Genomic DNA, 18,035 nt, shown 5'->3' with positions numbered 1-18,035 from the left:
TCCACTTTGGTGCCCATAAAATCCGCTGATTGGTGGACTGTCTTTATGTCGTCATTTGATGGGTGGGGCCGCGCCAGGGGGCGGGGCAAAGGTCTCTTCCCCCACCGCGTTTGTAGAAGCGCTTTGATCGCGTCCGACGTGCGTTTAACGAGTTGAAAGAAGACTAGAGTAGGAACATCTTTTAATATGTGAACTTTTTTTCGCCGTTTAAATCGCTTTTCTTCTATGAACTCTGGACTTGGGAAGTCATTGTTTGAGGCAGCAGCACATTTGTGTGAATTAGCGGCTCCAAAAAGGAACCATATCTGGTCAAAGTATTCAGCTGTCAGATGCGCTATATATAGTCTGGGATAAGCGCTGACTGAAGTAAGTGAGAATGATAACATGCTTTATTTTCCTCATCACTCCTTACAGCCGTGTCTAATGCAAAGATACGTTTTGTCAAGGCAGATAAAGCTCCGATAAAATCATACATGATAAATAATAACGTGTGGCTTGACATTTTGACAGTAGAATTTTAACGTTTACTTTTTTTTTACGAGTTACTATGTTAAATAATGTGGACAAGAAGTGATGTAGCCTATTATGTATCTGATCTTGCCTGGCTAGTCTGAAGTACATCTTATTTTGAGAGAGCATTCATTTTAATTTTAGTAACTGAAATGGAAAAGCAATTGTATTATGAACTGAAAATGTGTTTAAAATAACTCATTTATTGGTTTGGAAAACCTAAACTAGGTGCTCCAACTCCAAGTATGTTAGTAATAAATTTGCGTTGTAGAGCATGATAGCAGCTTTAAAGTTTGCTGGTCAATGTACTTGTCTAATGGATGCACCAAGGACAATGAACACGATCTTATGGACTCCATGACTGAAACTGTCAAGGGTTTTCTCCTCAAAAACGTTAGATTTTCATATAAATTTGTCTATATATCTGATGTTCAGGATGTTATGTATTTCAGACCTGGTCATTTTGCCTCTTGTATTATTTGTTGTGTTTAAAGAGGATATGCAGTGACCCCCAAAAATCCTTTGGATGCCACACTTAAAAGTATATAAATGCCACTTGTTGTTATCTAATGCAATAAGTTTGGCTTAAGTGTCTAAATATGTTCTGGAGCCACTGTAAATGTATTCCAAATATACGATCAGCTGTTGGAACCACAGATAACTTGACTAAAAGAAAGGGGGAGCGGGGGGGAATCATATACCAGCTAGTCCTGCATTAAACTGAGTTGTCATTAGTGACTTTAACTCTATGAGCCCATAGGCTTACACTGTGTCCAGAAAAAAATCCACTTGAAGGCTGTAGAAGCCCATTTATTGATGGTCACTAAGGGCATACTTATTCACCATAAACCCCTTTGGACTTATTTTCTGTGTGGTTAATTTGAAATGCTAAGGTTAGGCCTAATAATTGATCAAACTCGCTTGTCTTCAGCCAGGTCCTGTGGTCACGGGCTCAACTGTTCCTGTCAGTCTGCCCTTTCTTTTTCTGTCTCTTTCTTCCCTTTATCTTGTTCATCATGTTCCATAAGGAGATGGAGAAGTACAGGGATGTGGATGAGGATGAGCTCCTGCAGAAACTCAGTGAGGAAGAGCTCAGGAGACTCGAAGATGAACTTGAAGAGCTCGATCCTGATGTGAGTGTGTTTAAATTATGGTGAAAAGCATTTAATATTTTATCATCTCCAATAGGACCTACTAGTTCTATAAATCCCCCAGACACTTAGATACGTTTTTTCGGAATACTTTCGATATGAATTACATGTTGATAAACACGATCACCTTACAAAAGAAATTATGAATAATCTCTAACGTATACATATGAACTTGCAAACACTATGCATTCACCATGGGAACTATTATTTCCTGATGTATGTTTTAAAGCATTTTTAAAATGTACTTGTATAGTTTTGAGCGTGTACATACTGTCCATTTACTCCATACTGTTGCAGTCATTGAAAAGAAAATTAGAGTTCGAAAAGTTTAGCCAAATCTCTGGTCAGAAATTACAGTTGTTTTTAAAATCTCTGCTTTCTCTATTGCATATTTGGTAAGTAGGCTTTTAAGTACAGCTGCACACCATCAGTCATCACTACCTCAACATGTTCTAGTAAATGTTACTCATGAACACCACCTACTGGCACCGAAGATTGTTTTGAGACTAGTATGGTGTGTGACAGTAGTATTTTTTTTAGAGACCTAGGGCCGGTTGCACCAGCTTTACGTAAGTTTCAACTTAGCCTAGTTGTGGCGTAAATGGGCACTAAGTCACGATTTACGCACTACTAAATATTTGAGCATTGCACCATTAATCTTAGGTAGGACATAACCCTACGTATAAACTAAATATTTACGGCAGACTTCAACCAGGAGTAACTGATGGAATAAAAAAGCAGATTCATTTAATGACATCAATGAGCTCAAGTTTTAGTTGACAGGCTTCAGTCCTTTCGACATATATGATGATGTTGGCATTTACACTCGTTTACATTTATGGGAGAAAACATTATGTAAAAAAAAAACTAACTACTTAAGCATGATTCAACAAATCTAACGGTGCACTTTCCTGTGTACGGTGTCAAGTTTCAACATGCGAAATAGATATTAAAATGAATAAATGTCTATTTTTCCAGCCTGTTGTATTAGTACTTATTTATTTATTGCCCCTTATTCATTCTAGATACAGATATTAAATATTGTTATATACATAGGCTAAATATGCCATTAATAAAATCTTGTTTTATTACGTATCGTATTTCAATGGGGATATCATTTATTATTACAGCTGACATTTATGTGAGCAAACAAGGTTTGAACATCAACCGTAACAAGATCAAATTGAAGCTGATGGCTTTTTAATACTTCTGTGTACAAATTTGAAGGCTGTTTATTGGATAATACAGGTAAACGTCATATTATGCGACTATGCATTACTTTACGGAGAGCTTACGACCTGATAGTTAAGTCTTGCCTTAAGAACAGGTGGTGCAACCAAATTAAGCACTGACTTAGTTACAAACTAACTAGTAGTTACTAAGCCCTTAGTGTGAACTTTACGTCCCAACTTACATGAGAACTTATGCACAGCTGGTGCAACTCTACCCCATTGTATGTCCATGGTGTTTATTTGATAGGACTTTGTTGCACCAGTGTGTTTTTTGTTTGAGGAGTTATTTGTTTGACTTGTTTTATAGTGGTGTTTGTTTGTTTTATATTTAGCTGTTTGTATCTGTGCTGTCTTTGTTCAAGAAGACTGCTGTATGGCTGTGGTGTTTGTGTTACTGGACTGTGTTGTCCAGTATAAATAGTGGTTTTTGTTTGACTGTTCTCTTGTTTTGTAGTGGTGTTTGAGTTGGATCACAATGGTGTTTGTTTGAGTGGACTGTGTTTTATAGTGGTGTTTGGTCTGGTTTTTATTACACGTTTATTTCTTTTGTGTTTGTTTGAGAAGACTGCTGTATTGCTGTGGCGATTGTGTGACTGGACTGTGTTTGAAGTGGTGTTTGACTAGATTGTTTTTTTTATAGTGGTGTTTTACTGGGTTGTTTTATACAGGTGTTTGTTGTTTTATAGTGGTGTTTTTAATGGTCTGTTTGTTACAGTGGTGTTTTTGGGGGCATTTGTTTTTGTTTGAGAAGACTGCAGTATTGCTGTGATTGTGTTACTGGACTGTTTATAGTGGTGTTTGACTGGGCTGTTGTTTTATAGTGGTGTTTTCTTAGTGTTCTGTTTGTTACAGTAGTGTTTGTTTTTGTTTGAGAAGACTGCTTTATTGCTGTGGTGATTGTGTGACTGGACTGTGTTTTAAAGTGGCGTTTGATTTAATTTAATTTTTTTAACACGATAAAACAACAATTCATGCATACATCACTATAAAACACAGTCCAATCACCACAGCAATAAAGCAGTCTTTAAAAAACATCCAAAGCAAACGTTTGTGTCAAACACCGCTTAAAAACAATGAAATCAATTACCACAATAAAACACAGTCCAGTCACATAATCACCACAGCAATAAAGCAGTCCTCTCAAACAAAAACAAAATAAATGTGTTTGACTGGGTGTTGTTTGACTGGGCTGTTTTATACAGGTGCTTTTTGACTGTAATGTTTGGTTTTATAGTGGTGTTTTTTTAATGGACTGTTTGTTACTGTTTTTTTTTTTATTTTTTATTTTTTTTATGTTTTTGTTTGAGAAGACTGCTTAATTGCTGTGGTGTTTGTGCGACTAGACTTGTGTTTTATAGTGGTGTTTAAATGGGCTGTTTTATACGAGTGTTTGTTTGTCTGGACTGTGTTGTTTTATAGTGGTGTTTTTTTTTTGTTTGTTACAGTGGTGTTTTTTGGACGTTTGTTTTATTTTTATTTGAGAAGGTTGATGCACTGCTTTGATGTTTGTGTAACTGGACTGTTTTATAGTGTTGTCTGGCTGGACTTTTGTTTTACACTTGTGTTTGTTTGACTGGATTGTGTTGTTTTATAGTGGTGTTTGTTTGGACTGGGTTATATATCTGTTTTTGTTTAAGAAGACTGCTTTAGGCCTAACGCTTTGGTGTTTGTGTGACTGGACAGCGTTGCATTACATTGGTGTTCATTTGTCTGGACGTCCTCATAGTTGATTTTTTTCTTTTTCTTTTTTTTTTTTTTATATTGTTCTGTTTTACAGTGGTGTTTATTTGGACTGTGTTGTATCATTGCTGTTTTTGTTAAGACTGCTGTATTGCTTTGGTTTTTATGTGACTGGTCTGTGTTTTTTTGTAGTAGTGTTTGTTTGGACTTGTATATCTTTTGTTTGAGAAGACTTGTTTTATACAGGAGTTTGTTTGACTGGACTGTACTTTATTTTTTATCAGTGCTGTTTTTTTTTTTTTTTTTTTTTTTTTTTTAAGAACACTGCTGGAATTTGTTTGTGTATGTAAAAGGACTGTGTTGTTTTACAATGACTTGCTTGAGAATTGAGTTGTAACAGTTTTTCTTGGAGAATGCAATGGTGTAAAGCAATGCTGGTAGCTGTTGCTAGTGTTTTTTTTTTTTTTTTTTAGACCACAGTTTTATATTTGCTCTTCAGGAATCCGGTTTAGCTCCAGCATCTAAGCACTTCTCGACAGATTTAGAGACAGCAGCAGGATAAATGTCCAGCAACAGAGAGTAGGGAAAAGAAAATTTCTGCTCCCAAACTGAGATGTTCAGCCAGAGGTGCAGATGAAGTTTACCATAAATTCTGTCCAAAGTTAATCTGTTCAATTGTAACAAAATAAATATTCCCCACTCAAAGCAAAGCCTTCTCCTGAAACACCAAAAAATACTAAAAATTAAGTTGTGGAAAACTCTTTTTAAATGACTTATTAAAATCTTTTTTTTAAATGTCACTTTAATTAATCCTCGAGTCTCCTGTATCTGCACTAAGAATAAACTATATTTTACTGCCTCATAATAAAGTTCTCTTTGAAGTGCATTGTGTTCTGGACTCTGTCATCACATGTAGTGGATGTATATACACACATCACCCTTTGCTATTTAACTATGGGATGATGGGCCCTAGTGTAGAAGAATGTTATCATTACTTATTACACAACTCTCTGGAATACTTGATTCTGATTGTCCAAATCGCAGCATTCTCCAAATATTTTTGTATAATGAATGTTAAACTGTATTTTACCATTGTCCTTGGAAATATAAGTGTAACAATACGTACACCCACACTTAAAAACAAGGTAAAAACTTTTTTTGGACATGGTATCACAATAATACAGCTGTCATGATGGTAATATTGAAATGGTAATCATTCAGTAGTACCATGGTATTACCCTCTTATACCATTACTGCTCCTTGGTACCACCACAGTACTTTTTGTAAGGCTTCTATTTTCCAGCCCTATTAGACACTAAATTAAATGACCAAAAAACAATTAAAGAATGTTTTACAAATGGTAAGTTAAAGATACCATAAACTAATACCATAAAATACTATTACATTCTGTATGCTTTGTTTTCAAAGTTTAATATGAGCACTAATGTAGTATGAATTATGTGGATTTTAGAATGCTTTGCTGCCAGCGGCATTCAGACAGAGGGATCAAACCAAGAAAGCCCCAACTGGAACGTTCCAGAGAGATAACCTGATAGCTCACCTGGAGAAACAGGCTAAGGAACATCCAGACCGGGATGATCTTGTTCCCTACACTGGCGAGAAGAGAGGTTGGAGTGTATTTACATTTTGATCTGTCTGAGAACAAGGATTGATTTTTGTCAAGAAGGAATCTTGAATGTGTATTTATTCAGGTGGTTTGGCACTATCTTTGTTTTCCCTGCCCTTCCTCTCTGTTTCTGTGTGTGCTTGTGTGTATTTAGGAAATGTTTGGGTACCTAAAACAAAAGTTGTTGATCCTATCCTGGAAGACGTCACTCTGGAGCCTGAACTAGAGGAGGCGTTATCTAGTGCCACTGACGCAGAACTGTGTGATATAGCTGGTAATACGAACAGTCATCTCAAACAGTATACACACCACCAAAACACTTAAGCTCATAAAAGTATTGCTCACAGACTGGTACTGTATGCCCAGCTTTGGACACTTATCAACAGATTTTAACTGGAACTGGATGAGTTCAGAGCAGTTAATGGAATGTTCGATGTTCTAAACATGTTAAGCTCTTTGGACCGCAACTGTGGGATGCTGTCGATTACTGCGGAAACTGCGCTTTGAAGTACTTTTAAGTTAATTGATAAATAAAATGTATTCATGGCATTCTTTTTGAAAATGTTCCTCACTATGCAACATTTTTCACAACAGCCTAAAACTTTTGCACAGTACTTTAACTTTAACTGCACAGACAAGGTTAGCAAGCGATTCTGTCACAAAACACCATTGCAGTGCATTACTGTAAACACAATTTTTGCATGTTTTCTCAAACTGAAGGATATGCCAAAATAATTTTCTGTGGTAAAAGACTGCATGCCAATATTAATTCAAACTCAAATGACTGAATCCATTTGTAGTTTCATTGATAATCTCATTGATTTATTCCATTCCTCTCTTACTGTGTACAGTACATTTTGTTCTCCAGTCATCTCCACTCATCCATTTTCACACCTTCATCCTTCATCCCTCGTTCTCTCTCACAAAATCCTCCTCAACCATGTCTAAGCCACAGATCTATCCAGTAGGTTTATCTGCAATCTTGCATGCTGCTCTAACATTTACAGAATGTTTCTCAAACGTTTGTTCAGTATTTGCAGGATATGTTCACCATATTATGTGATCTGCATGATGACTTAAAGGAATAGTTTACCCCCCTCCCGTGTCTTTCTGACTGTCTTTCTAAGTAATGTTCACACTGCTCTTTCCCATACAGTGAAAGCATACTGAGACCAGAACTTGCAAGCTCCAGAAAAGACATAAAAGCACCATTTAAATAGTCCCTACGAATCGTGCACTATACTAAGTCTTCTGAAGGAATATTATAACCATACAGCCCTCCACTCTAGTTCTCAAATCTAATTTGCGTATGTGCATGTTCAAACTTGGCATATCGTGTATGAATATGTGGAAGTGTGAACAAGATTTGAGTGCTATGGTGGAAGAGGGCAAATTTTCAGTGAATAGGGACTTAAATTTCAGTCTTTGGCTTCAGAAGGGTTGAAATCTGGACATAAGTCATATGGACTACTTGTATGGTGCTATTTTGTCCTTTGGATCTTGACAATCCCTGGTCGCTGTATGCTAAACATTCTTCAAAATTTGTCCTATTGTGTTCCATTGAAGACAGAAAATCGTACTTTTTGAGTGAACTATCCCTTTAAATGTAGTTTGCACAAAGCGATTCCTGAGACCGCCACTGCAAGTTTATTGGGTTTTTTTTATAACAGTGACTCATCAATGTGCTAAACATGCATGGCTACCAAAAAAGGGGAACAGCATCTTTCTGCTGGCTAAAAACAACTCTCGACCCTCAGCCACTTAATCTCATTTAGCTTGATAGAGAGGTTTCCCTAAAAATGAGGTCAGTCGTTTATTTCTTCTGGATCATGTTGCAAAAGCAGCAGGTTTAAACAGTCTGAACTCCAGCGTTTATGTACAGGCAGATCAGAGCTTCATATGGGAATGAGGTTAGTTCAGTTGTCTTTGGCCCGGAGTCAACAATCAGATGCAGCTTTAGATGCCAGACTCATAAATTGTGCTCCCCACTTCTCTCCTGTCCACGGCTAAGATGTTTTGGCGTCCTTTTTTGATGTTCAGTAGTGCAACATCATGCATTTGAATGCATTTCTGCTTGAAGTCATTTGGTCAGGTAAATGTGAACTGTCTATTGAGTTATGGAACTGAATTAATCTAAGCCTGCTGTCTTCAGTGTTGTTCTCTCATTCCATATTTAAAGGGTTCATGTCATGGAAACCATTGTACTCAAGGGCACAGTGGTGCTTCTTATGTGACTCGAACCAGCAACCTTACAGTTTCTAGCCATGAACTTTAGCTACTATACCACCCTCCTTTCAGTAACTGAATTATTCAGCAACTTTCCTCTCCCTGATGAATGATAATAGTTCAAGCTGATTAGACAGTGATAACAGAGATCATTTTTATAAAGAAATCTTTAAAGAGTAGTTCACCCAAAAATAAAAATGTGGTTCCAAAACCGTGACTTAGTTGCACATGCTTGCAACTGTGAATGAGCTTCTGTCTAAACTCATAAATGTGCAACAGACGTCAAGACTTTCACTGAAAATGACTTAAATTTCAAGTTGTTTCTCAACAAAACCTATCATATGTATTCAGAAGACATGGTCTAGTTTTCTTGATGTCTTTGTGTCCTTTTTTAAGTTTTAAAGTGAGTTGCTATCAATGGCAATTGAATATTAAATATTGAATTGTATTAAATAGACTGATTGGGATATTAATTAAAACATCTCCATTAGTGTTCCACATATGAAAGTCATACAGGCTTGGAATGACATGAATTATGACAGAATTTTCATTTTTGGATGGACTATTCTCTTAAAGGTAAAAAAGTATGATAAAAAAAAAAAACAGTACAATAGGGTAAAGGTGTCGCTGGTGGGTGTTTCTACCACTGTTGCTCTTACCTTATTGGTGGACTGCACAGCTGGCCATATCTTTTGAAAGTGTGATCACAGTTGAGACAAATTGCCAGTAAAACTAAGATATCATTCTAATTTAACTAGGAACTGATTTTCTTGTTGCTAAAAATTATCATTCTGCTCACAAAACCTTTAACTTCTCCTCCGCATCATTGCCACATCTAGTCGCCAACGGTTGCTGTCGCTTATGTCACAGGAAGTCACCAGCTCTTATTGAAAATGAATGAGACTGTCGCTTTGTGTGAATGGGACTTAAAGGAATATTCCAGGAATATACAAGTCAAGCTCAGTCGACAGCATTTGTGGCATAATTTTATTTTTGTGGTAGTCAACATTTAGACTCATCCCTTCTTTAAAAAAAAGCAAAAATCTGGGTTACAGTAGGGACTTACAATGGAAGTGAATGGGGCCAATCCGTAAACATTAAAATACTCACTGTGTCAAAAGTATATCCACAATACGTAAAAAATATGTGTGATAATGTGAATTTAGTGTGATAAAATCACTTGCCTTTTCTAGGTAAAGTTATATTTAATTTTACAACTTGGTTGCCATGACGACGTAATGCCGTAAGCCCTAAAACATAATAAAAAATCACAATTTAAACAACTTTACAGCTCAAATAATACACAAGTTTTAACAGAAGAATAAATGTAAGTGCTTTTATAAAATTATAAGCCTCATATTTCTGCCTTTTTAACCCTTTTAAAAATTGGCCATATTCACTTCCATTCTAAGTGCCTCACAGTAACCTTGATTTTGTCATATAAAGAAAAGGAGGGAAGAGTTAAAAGTAACTTTTGTGCTAATCGACATTATGCCACATGCTGTCGATTGAGCTTAACTTGTATTGAAACCGGAAAGTTCCTTTAAGCGTGAGAGAACGGGTGGACAGTGTTGTGAAACCTAACTATGACTGGTTTTGGTGCAAGAAACCTTAACTAACAATTATAAAAGAATTTAAGGAAAAAAATAAAGTGAAGAATTTGACCTTTTTAACCTCTTTCCTTGTTCATCCATCTTATTCTGTTTTCTCTCTAATTGGAAAATCTCTTTCTCTTGCTTCAGCTATTTTGGGCATGCACACACTGATGAGTAATCAACAGTATTATGGAGCATTGGCCAGCAGCACTATCATCAACAAACAAGGTTTAAACAGTAAGTGAAAACCTTTTACAGTACATGTGCAGTACATGCAACTGTGATCCTGTAATTTTTTCATTGTTTTGGTGAAATGTTTAGCACAAGTGTGCTTGTGCTACATTTCTTTAATATGAATTCCTCTTGGTTTGATATTTTGTTACGTAATGCAGTGACATTCATACATTAAGTGTGTCTTAAGTGTTCAGATATGTTTTGGGACCACTGTATAAGCAGAGAAGTGTTTTACAAGGTATAACTGGATGTACTCTAAGCGTATTGTTTGGTGTAATTCAGTTTTGTATTATATACACAGGTGTAATCCAGTGTACTCAGTATAAGCAAGTGCCAGATGAGGAACCCAATGACACAGATGTAGAAGAAACACTGCAGAGGATCAAAAGCAACGATCCTGATCTGCTTGAAATTAACTTAAACAACATCAAGGTGTCACTTTCACTTTTTTTGCCCTAAAACGCACTAACTATGACAATACTGAAACTGCGAAAAATGGTTGTCCAAACAAATGTTTTTGATTGTCTAGCCAAGTGTGAGACTATAATAGTCTCACTCTGTTTTCTTTTGTTTGCAGGGCAGTGTAGATTTTGTATCTTTATTTGTCAGTATATATATTTCCCAGATGAAAATTCCCCAAGTTATGTCTCCTCCTTTGTTTTGTACGATGATCCATAGAATATTCCAATCCCAACTTTGAACGCATATGCTGAAGCTCTTAAAGAAAACAGTGTTGTGGAACGCTTGAGCATTGTTGGCACCAGAAGTAACGATCCTGTAGCCTATGTGAGTTGTACAAAGAAATAGACTCACTCTCAAAGTTCTATGCGATTTATTTCCTGTAATTGTCGCTGGCTAATTAGAAATTTTACGGCTTGTAATGTTGTTTGGCTGTCAGGCACTAGCAGACATGCTGAAAGTGAACACCACTCTGAAGAGTCTAAACGTAGAGTCAAACTTCATTACTGGAGCTGGAATTCTGGCACTCGTGGAATCCTTAAAGAGCAACACTACACTACAGGAACTCAAGATTGACAACCAGGTATGTTCACACTCACAGTGTACACAAAATACAGCTATATAGGGTCTGGGTAAAGGTCTGAACTGAAGATGGAGTTAAGAGATAACAATCTGATGTTCTTGTAGCTCAGCTGGTAGAGCATTGCGCTAGCAACGGCATGATTATGGGTTCGATTCCCAGGGAACACCTAAGCTAATACAATGTATACGTTGAATGATTTGGATAAAAGTGTCTGCCAAATGCATAAATGTAAATGTAATGCTGCTCTTGCATAATTTTGTTCCCTTCAGTAACTTTTTATCAAATGGCAGCACCAGCAATTAGATACAAAATCCAAAAAAAGTATGTTAACCCTTTGGAATTACCTGCATTTGTTTATATTTGTAAGATCTGGTTTGATAAGTTACAATAATGAACAAACACAATCTGTTTTAACTAATAACACACAAATTATTGTATTGTTCTTTGACATATTGAATTAATCATTCAAACATTCACAGTGTTGGTTGGAAAAAGTATGTGAACTCCTAGGCTAATGACGTCAACGAAAGCTCAGTCAGGAGTTGGCAAACCTGGTATCCAATTAATGAAATGACATGACATTGGAGGTGTGGGTTAGAGCTACTTTGACTTATAAAAAACACTCAAACATTTTGAGTTTGCTTTTCACAAGAAACATCTGCTGATGGGGACCATGCCTCGAAAATGAGAGATCTCAGAAGAACTACAATCAAAAATTGCTGCTTTGTGTAAAGCTGGAAAGGGTTGTAAAGTTATCTCGAAGAGCTTAGATATTCATCTATCCACAGTTAGACCAATTGCCTATAAATGAAATTATTTAGTACTGTGACTACTCTCCCTAGAAGTGGCTGTCCAGCCAAGATGACTGAAAGTGCAAACTGCAGAATGATCAGTGAGGTAAAAAAAAGAACTCTAGAGAGACTAAAGACTTTAAGGAATCTTTGGTAGCTGGTTAACATCTCTGTTCATGAGTTTACTATATAGAAATCATTAAAGAGGCATGGTGTACATGACAGGACACCACGAAGGAAGCAGCTGCTTTTCAACAGAAACATTGCTGCACATCTAAAGTTTGCCATAGACCACCTTGACACTCCACAACACTACTGAGAAAATGTTTTGTGGACTTATGAAACTAAGGTTGAATTGGTTGGGAAGAACACACATCACTACGTATGGTGTAGAAAGGACATCTCTTAACAACATGAAAACATCATCCCAACCGGAAGTACGGTGGAGGGAGCAATATGATTTTGAGCCGCATTGCTGCTTTGGGGTCTGGACTGCTTTCCATCATCCTCAAATGGGAAACATGAATTCCCCAGTTTATCAAGATATCCTACAGGATAATGTCAGTGTGTGTGTGCACCAACTGAAGCTCAGTAGAAGTTGGGTGATGCAGAACAATGACCGTAAACAACAAAGTAAATCCACTACAGAATGGCTTCAAAAAAAGAAAATCCACCTTTTGGAGTGGCTCAGTAAGAGCCCAGACCTTAACCCAATAGAGATGCTGTGGAATGACCTCAAAAGAGCCATTCACACGAGAACTCCTAAGAATATGGCTGAGCCGAAGCAGTTCTGCAAGGAAGAATGGTCCAAAATTCCTTCTGAACGTTTTGCAGGTCTAATCCGCAGCTACCAGAAACACTTGGTTCATTGCTGCCAAAGCAGGATCGACGAGTCATTAAATCCAAGGGTTCACTTTTTTCAAAGCACTGTGAATGTTTAATCGGATGTGTTCAATAAAGACATGAAAGATTATAATTGTTTGTGTGTTGTTAACTTAAGCACATTGTTGTTTGTCTATACTTGTGACTTAGATGAAGATAAGATCACATTTTATGACCAATTAATGCAGAAAACCAGCTAATTCCATAGGGTTCACATAATTTTTCTTGCCACTGTATATAATAAGAAGATAAATAATTTTTCTACCATGTACTTCATTAACATAACTGTATGTTTACCCCATTTTAATGATTTGTAGCAACATGGCACGTTGATATTGAGTCCAACTTATGTGCAGTAACACGTGTGCCTATAATGGCTATTTAACAATGGCTTTGAATGTGGCTCATCAATTCAGATCTTAGTTCTTTAACTGAAGTGTGTTCTAAATAATTTGTAAGTCTCCATTATTTGTGTCTGTGTGTATGTGCAATGCAGAGTCAGCCACTGGGTAATAAGGTGGAGATGGAGATAGCTAACATTTTGGAGATGAACACCACTCTGCTGAAGTTTGGGTACCACTTCACCCAGCAGGGCCCACGTTTGCGAGGATCTAATGCTGTGATGAACAACAACGACCTTGGTAGGAAATGCATACACACACACACTGAGATAGATGCTGTGTGTTTTCAGAATTAACAGTGGTGGTTGAGTGTTTGTATATTTATAAAAAATGCATGCCTGTGTGTTTGTGTGCTGTTATGATGGTTTCGTGTGCGAAAATAGGTCGTTTATCACATGTGTGTTTTTACAGCCCGTGTAGTTCGGTCGGACACAGATGGTGCAATAACGTTCACTCTGTCAGTCCCTGAGCTGGAAAGAGCCTTCTGTAAAAAGTTCAAGTTTACATCAAAACCCAAGTAAACACATAGTCTTCCTCTGAGCGCTATCTACTGTATTTTCGCTCTCATTTTACCCTCCTTGTGATATTTTAAGCTTACATGAGATGGTTATTTGCTTTTCCACAACAACATAAAGCTCTCTGGGTCTTTTTGAGCATCTGTGGTGTTCCTCAAGCTCCCATGAGCTGTTTCAAGATCTCCACTACTGCCGCATTTCCCTTCCTCTGAGAGAGAACTTTTCCAATCCAAAATCTGTCTCTGTGACTTTGCTTATTTGTTGTTTGTTTAGTTTGTCTGTCACTCTGTCATGCTGTTCGTCTGGCTGTCTTCTGCATTGAGATGGACTATTCTGATGCCAACTCTCCTATTTCCAAAAGTAGTACTGAAAATTCTCTTTAGCTTTCTGTGCATGCAAGCTTTTTCTTAAAGAAATAGATCACCCAAAAATTAAAATTTCACCATTTTACTTATTCTCGTTGTTCGAAACCCATATCTTCAGTTGAACACAAAATTATATGTTTAGCAAAAGTTCAGACTTCTTTTTGCCATACAGTGAAAGCCAATGGTGCTATCCAGCTTAAAAATGACAAAAAAGCACCATAAAAGTAGTCCATATGACTTGTGCATTATATTCCAAGTCTTCTGAAGCCCTACAAACTATTCCTTTTATTTGGGTGAACCATTCCTTTAATTGTTTCGACTTTCGATTCTTTGGAATCTACAAATGTTGAATTTCTTGCTTGCAAAGACTGTTACAGTTAAATTCATTAGTATATCACATCACTTTATGTACACTATATAGAGTAATCAACTCTTTTTGTTTTTGTATGCAGTAAGAAAGAGAAGGCTTGAAGGAGGCCCCATCTTCCCTAAATGTCGGACAAACGTGTAGCAGCGGGAACCCTCTGTGACCTGGGGCCTGCACCAGCCTACATCACATCTTAACCCATATCCTCCCACCAGTTCTTTCTGTCTTTCGTAGATAAATTAAGTCGGGTTCACACTGTATGATTTTGGCCACAATTTTGCCATCTGAAATAAATTTTGGGGATTCTTTGATCGCTTAGTGTGACATATTCAGTGACCTCCAATTTGCCATTGCAATGAATTTGACCCTACAACGATGTTCTGGCAGCATCAGAAATATTGTACCATGGCTTTAACCCAAGAGCTTACTGCGATCATTTCGTACAGACTGACATGCGACAATCGTAAATGACCATAAGTGTTCGTGCAGTGTGCACTTGGCTTTTAAAGTTTTAACATCTAATGAAAATGTCCCGAAATCAATTCGGAATGTGATTTCTTTTTAAAACTCCAGATCTGGTAACGTCAAGGTACCACCCTCTTTTTAACTGTCACATGGTTACTCATGGCAGTGTTTTAAAAGTTGTTTAAATGTCCTGCCATAACATTAATAGGGAAAATCATCTACTTGTGTTGAGTGAAGATGCAGTGAAGATGAAAATTTGGCTCAATTTATCAAACGTTTCTCTGCTGACTATTCTTACTGTGAACAGTTTGACCTTAAAGGGATAGTTCACCCAAAAATGTAAATTCTCTCATTATTAACTCACCTTCATACCATCCCAGATGTATGACTATCTTCTGCTGAACACAAAGATTTTTAGAAGAAAATCTCAACTCTCTAGGTCCTTTCAATGCAAGTGAATGGTGACCAGAACTGTCAAGCTCCAAAAATCACATAAAGCTGCCTAAAAGTAATCCATACAACTCCAGTGTTTAAACCCGTATCTTCAGAAGCGATATAATAGGTGTGACTGAGAAACAGATAAGTATTTAAGTACTTTTTATTTATTTATTTATTTTTTTACTATAAATCTCTACTTTCACTTTCACATTCTGAAAGTGAAAGTGTGGATTTATAGTAAAAAAGGATTGAAATATGAATCTGTTTCTCACCCAAAGTAATTGCATTGCTTAAGAAGACATATTAAACCCCTGTAGTCATATGGATTACTTTTATGTGGACTTTGTGATTTTTGGAGCTTGAAAGGTCCGGTCACCATTCACTTGCATTGTATGGACCTACAGGTGTGAAATATTCTTTTAAAAATCTTTGTGTTCAGCAGAAGAGAGAAAGTCTGGGATGGCATGAAGGTGAGTTAATGATGAGATAATTTCATTTTGGGGTGAACTATCCCTTTTAAAGCCTGCTGTTTTGCTGTGTTTGGAAGTCTTTTGTTTTTAGTTTTACTGTATTGTTAACCTTAGACCTTAGCTTCTCTATGCACACCAAAAACATATTTCAATACCTATTTCTATACGTATAACATAATTCAAACTTGACTGATTGTGGCTGTTTTTTTTTTTTTTTTCAATTTGGCCAATTTGGGTGTCACTGTAGTTGCAGTATCTCTCTCTCACTCACTCACTCTCTCACACACACCCCATCTAAGCATGTTGTTAATGTGTGATTTTTGGGATATGCTGCAAGTTTCTATTTTTTAAATGTGTGTCTTTATAACTGGTCAATTTTAGAATGTATTAAATTGTTAGTCACATTTATAGGTTACCTAATACCAGTGCAAATTCCTCACACCATTTATTTGCACCACTCTGATATATTTATGCGATTATTTATTGTAGTGCATTTTATGTTCCTTGTTTGAGAAGGATTTATTTATGCTGAGGACAAGCTTTATTTCATTATGTACAGTTAGAAATAATGTGCTACTCTACCATTAATACTTCCCATATAAATAAATGTGATTGATTGCATATTCCATCTTCCTAATATATAGAGAATGTGGTATACATATCAATCACATTCATTTTAATGAGGAAGATCTTCCTTAGTAAAAACTTTCTTAACACTGAGTAAGGATCTTATAATATGAATCATAAAACTATATGTTTTGCTATTGTGTTGCTTATGCCTGTTCATTAAGCAAGCCTACCAACAATAACATTCTGGTCTATGCATTGATTTGGCAGGATGTGTGTGTAAATGTATGATCAGGCCTTACTCCTTTTTGTTATTTTACCAACCATGTTTCCTACATAAAGAACATTTATATAACTATTAGAGTAGCGGCTTGTCCAAAATAAAAAGGGACTTTTAACTGAGATTCACTGTTGATTGTGTAACTGTGTCCAAGAGTAGACTAGTAGAGTTTTGTGTCTTGGAAACAGACCCATAATAATCGCCATAGAGTGCCTGGGCTTGTGCGCATATGTACATTTTGTTAGCGCACCTAACAAACTGAGGTAATAAAGTTTACAAAAGTTGTGTGGAATTATTGCCCTCTGCAGATTTTTTTTTTTTTTTTTTCTCTCCAACTGTATGGACCATTTTCATACTTGTGCATGGTTTTCAGAAATAATATGTTTGGACTGTTCATAAGAGTAAATGCTGTCTAGATACCAACAGTGCCACTTTGTGGTCTTGCATATTAATAATGGCTGCACTTTTAAATGAGAAAAATCTGTAGGCTTCATTAAGAGACAGCACAACTCCTTTTGTAGCTTTGTGATAAGTATGTCTTTTTGTGTAGTGTTTTTTTTTTTTTTTAAGAAATCCTTGCTATTCAACATCTAAGATGTGGACAAATAAATATATATTACTGTGTATTTTTAAATATATTAATGTTTCATATGTATATATTTAATAAAAAATACATATGTTTTCAATATCAAGATTTTAGGTTAAAATGTGTATCTAAATGTTTATATTTATATGAACATAAGATGTCTTCCCCTTTGCCTTTTAAGTACAAATATGCCATGTTGTCTCTCAATTAACATGTACATGTATAATAGTTATAAAACAATTTTTTTTTCTTTTTTTTTTTTCTTTTTTGTCAATTCTTGACATGGCTGTTCATTAATGCATCGTGTGGTACCTTTAATTAAATGCTGTATTGCACTAATGTCAGCAAACCTCTACAATGTTTATGAAACAATCAAATTTGATTAAAAAAAATATAATGAAAAGTGTGAAAGAAAATCAAACCTAAAAATAACCATTTGAGACGGATCTGTTCTTATTAGGCTGTCACACAAAAACCTCCCTGCAACGTTCTGGGAAAGTTGGTTTATGGTTATAAAAATAAAGCTTAAAAATAACCATTTGAGAACGTTCTGTGTAAGTTCTTATTAGGTTGTAACAAAAACCTCACTGCATCATTCTGGGTAGGTTAAT

General features: G+C 36.2%; 1 protein-coding gene across 4 annotated transcripts; it reads left to right on the top strand.

Moving 5' to 3' along the window:
• Positions 1-111: 111 nt before the first annotated feature.
• On the top strand, positions 112-17,526 carry LOC127444339 (tropomodulin-1-like). Of its 4 annotated transcripts, none has more exons than XM_051703637.1 (11): positions 112-366; positions 1,539-1,643; positions 6,045-6,201; positions 6,355-6,474; positions 10,169-10,258; positions 10,557-10,687; positions 10,934-11,041; positions 11,154-11,297; positions 13,467-13,611; positions 13,783-13,888; positions 14,704-17,526. In XM_051703637.1, the coding sequence occupies exons 2-11, from the start codon at positions 1,542-1,544 to the stop codon at positions 14,720-14,722; spliced, it is 1,122 nt and encodes a 373-aa protein (XP_051559597.1). In that variant the 5' UTR covers positions 112-366; positions 1,539-1,541; the 3' UTR covers positions 14,723-17,526. The 4 variants fall into 4 exon arrangements, with proteins under 4 accessions (XP_051559597.1, XP_051559596.1, XP_051559595.1 ...); XM_051703636.1 differs by having other exon boundaries at positions 1,446-1,643; XM_051703635.1 differs by having other exon boundaries at positions 1,442-1,643.
• The last annotated feature ends 509 nt before the right edge of the window (positions 17,527-18,035 follow it).

This window comes from Myxocyprinus asiaticus, chromosome 7 (assembly GCF_019703515.2).
Source record: "Myxocyprinus asiaticus isolate MX2 ecotype Aquarium Trade chromosome 7, UBuf_Myxa_2, whole genome shotgun sequence".
NCBI lineage: Eukaryota > Metazoa > Chordata > Actinopteri > Cypriniformes > Catostomidae > Myxocyprinus > Myxocyprinus asiaticus.
This window is presented reverse-complemented; position numbering and strand designations above follow the sequence as displayed.

What these genes read in the sequence shown, in the direction of transcription:
- LOC127444339 (XM_051703636.1), top strand. Translation starts at nt 1,527, where the DNA reads ATGTTCCATAAGGAGATGGAGAAGTACAGGGATGTGGATGAGGATGAG. An exon ending in TTGAAGAGCTCGATCCTGAT is followed by an intron (nt 1,644 to 6,044) that starts GTGAGTGTGTTT and finishes TGTGGATTTTAG; the next exon opens with AATGCTTTGCTGCCAGCGGC. An exon ending in CAACAAACAAGGTTTAAACA is followed by an intron (nt 10,259 to 10,556) that starts GTAAGTGAAAAC and finishes TTATATACACAG; the next exon opens with GTGTAATCCAGTGTACTCAG.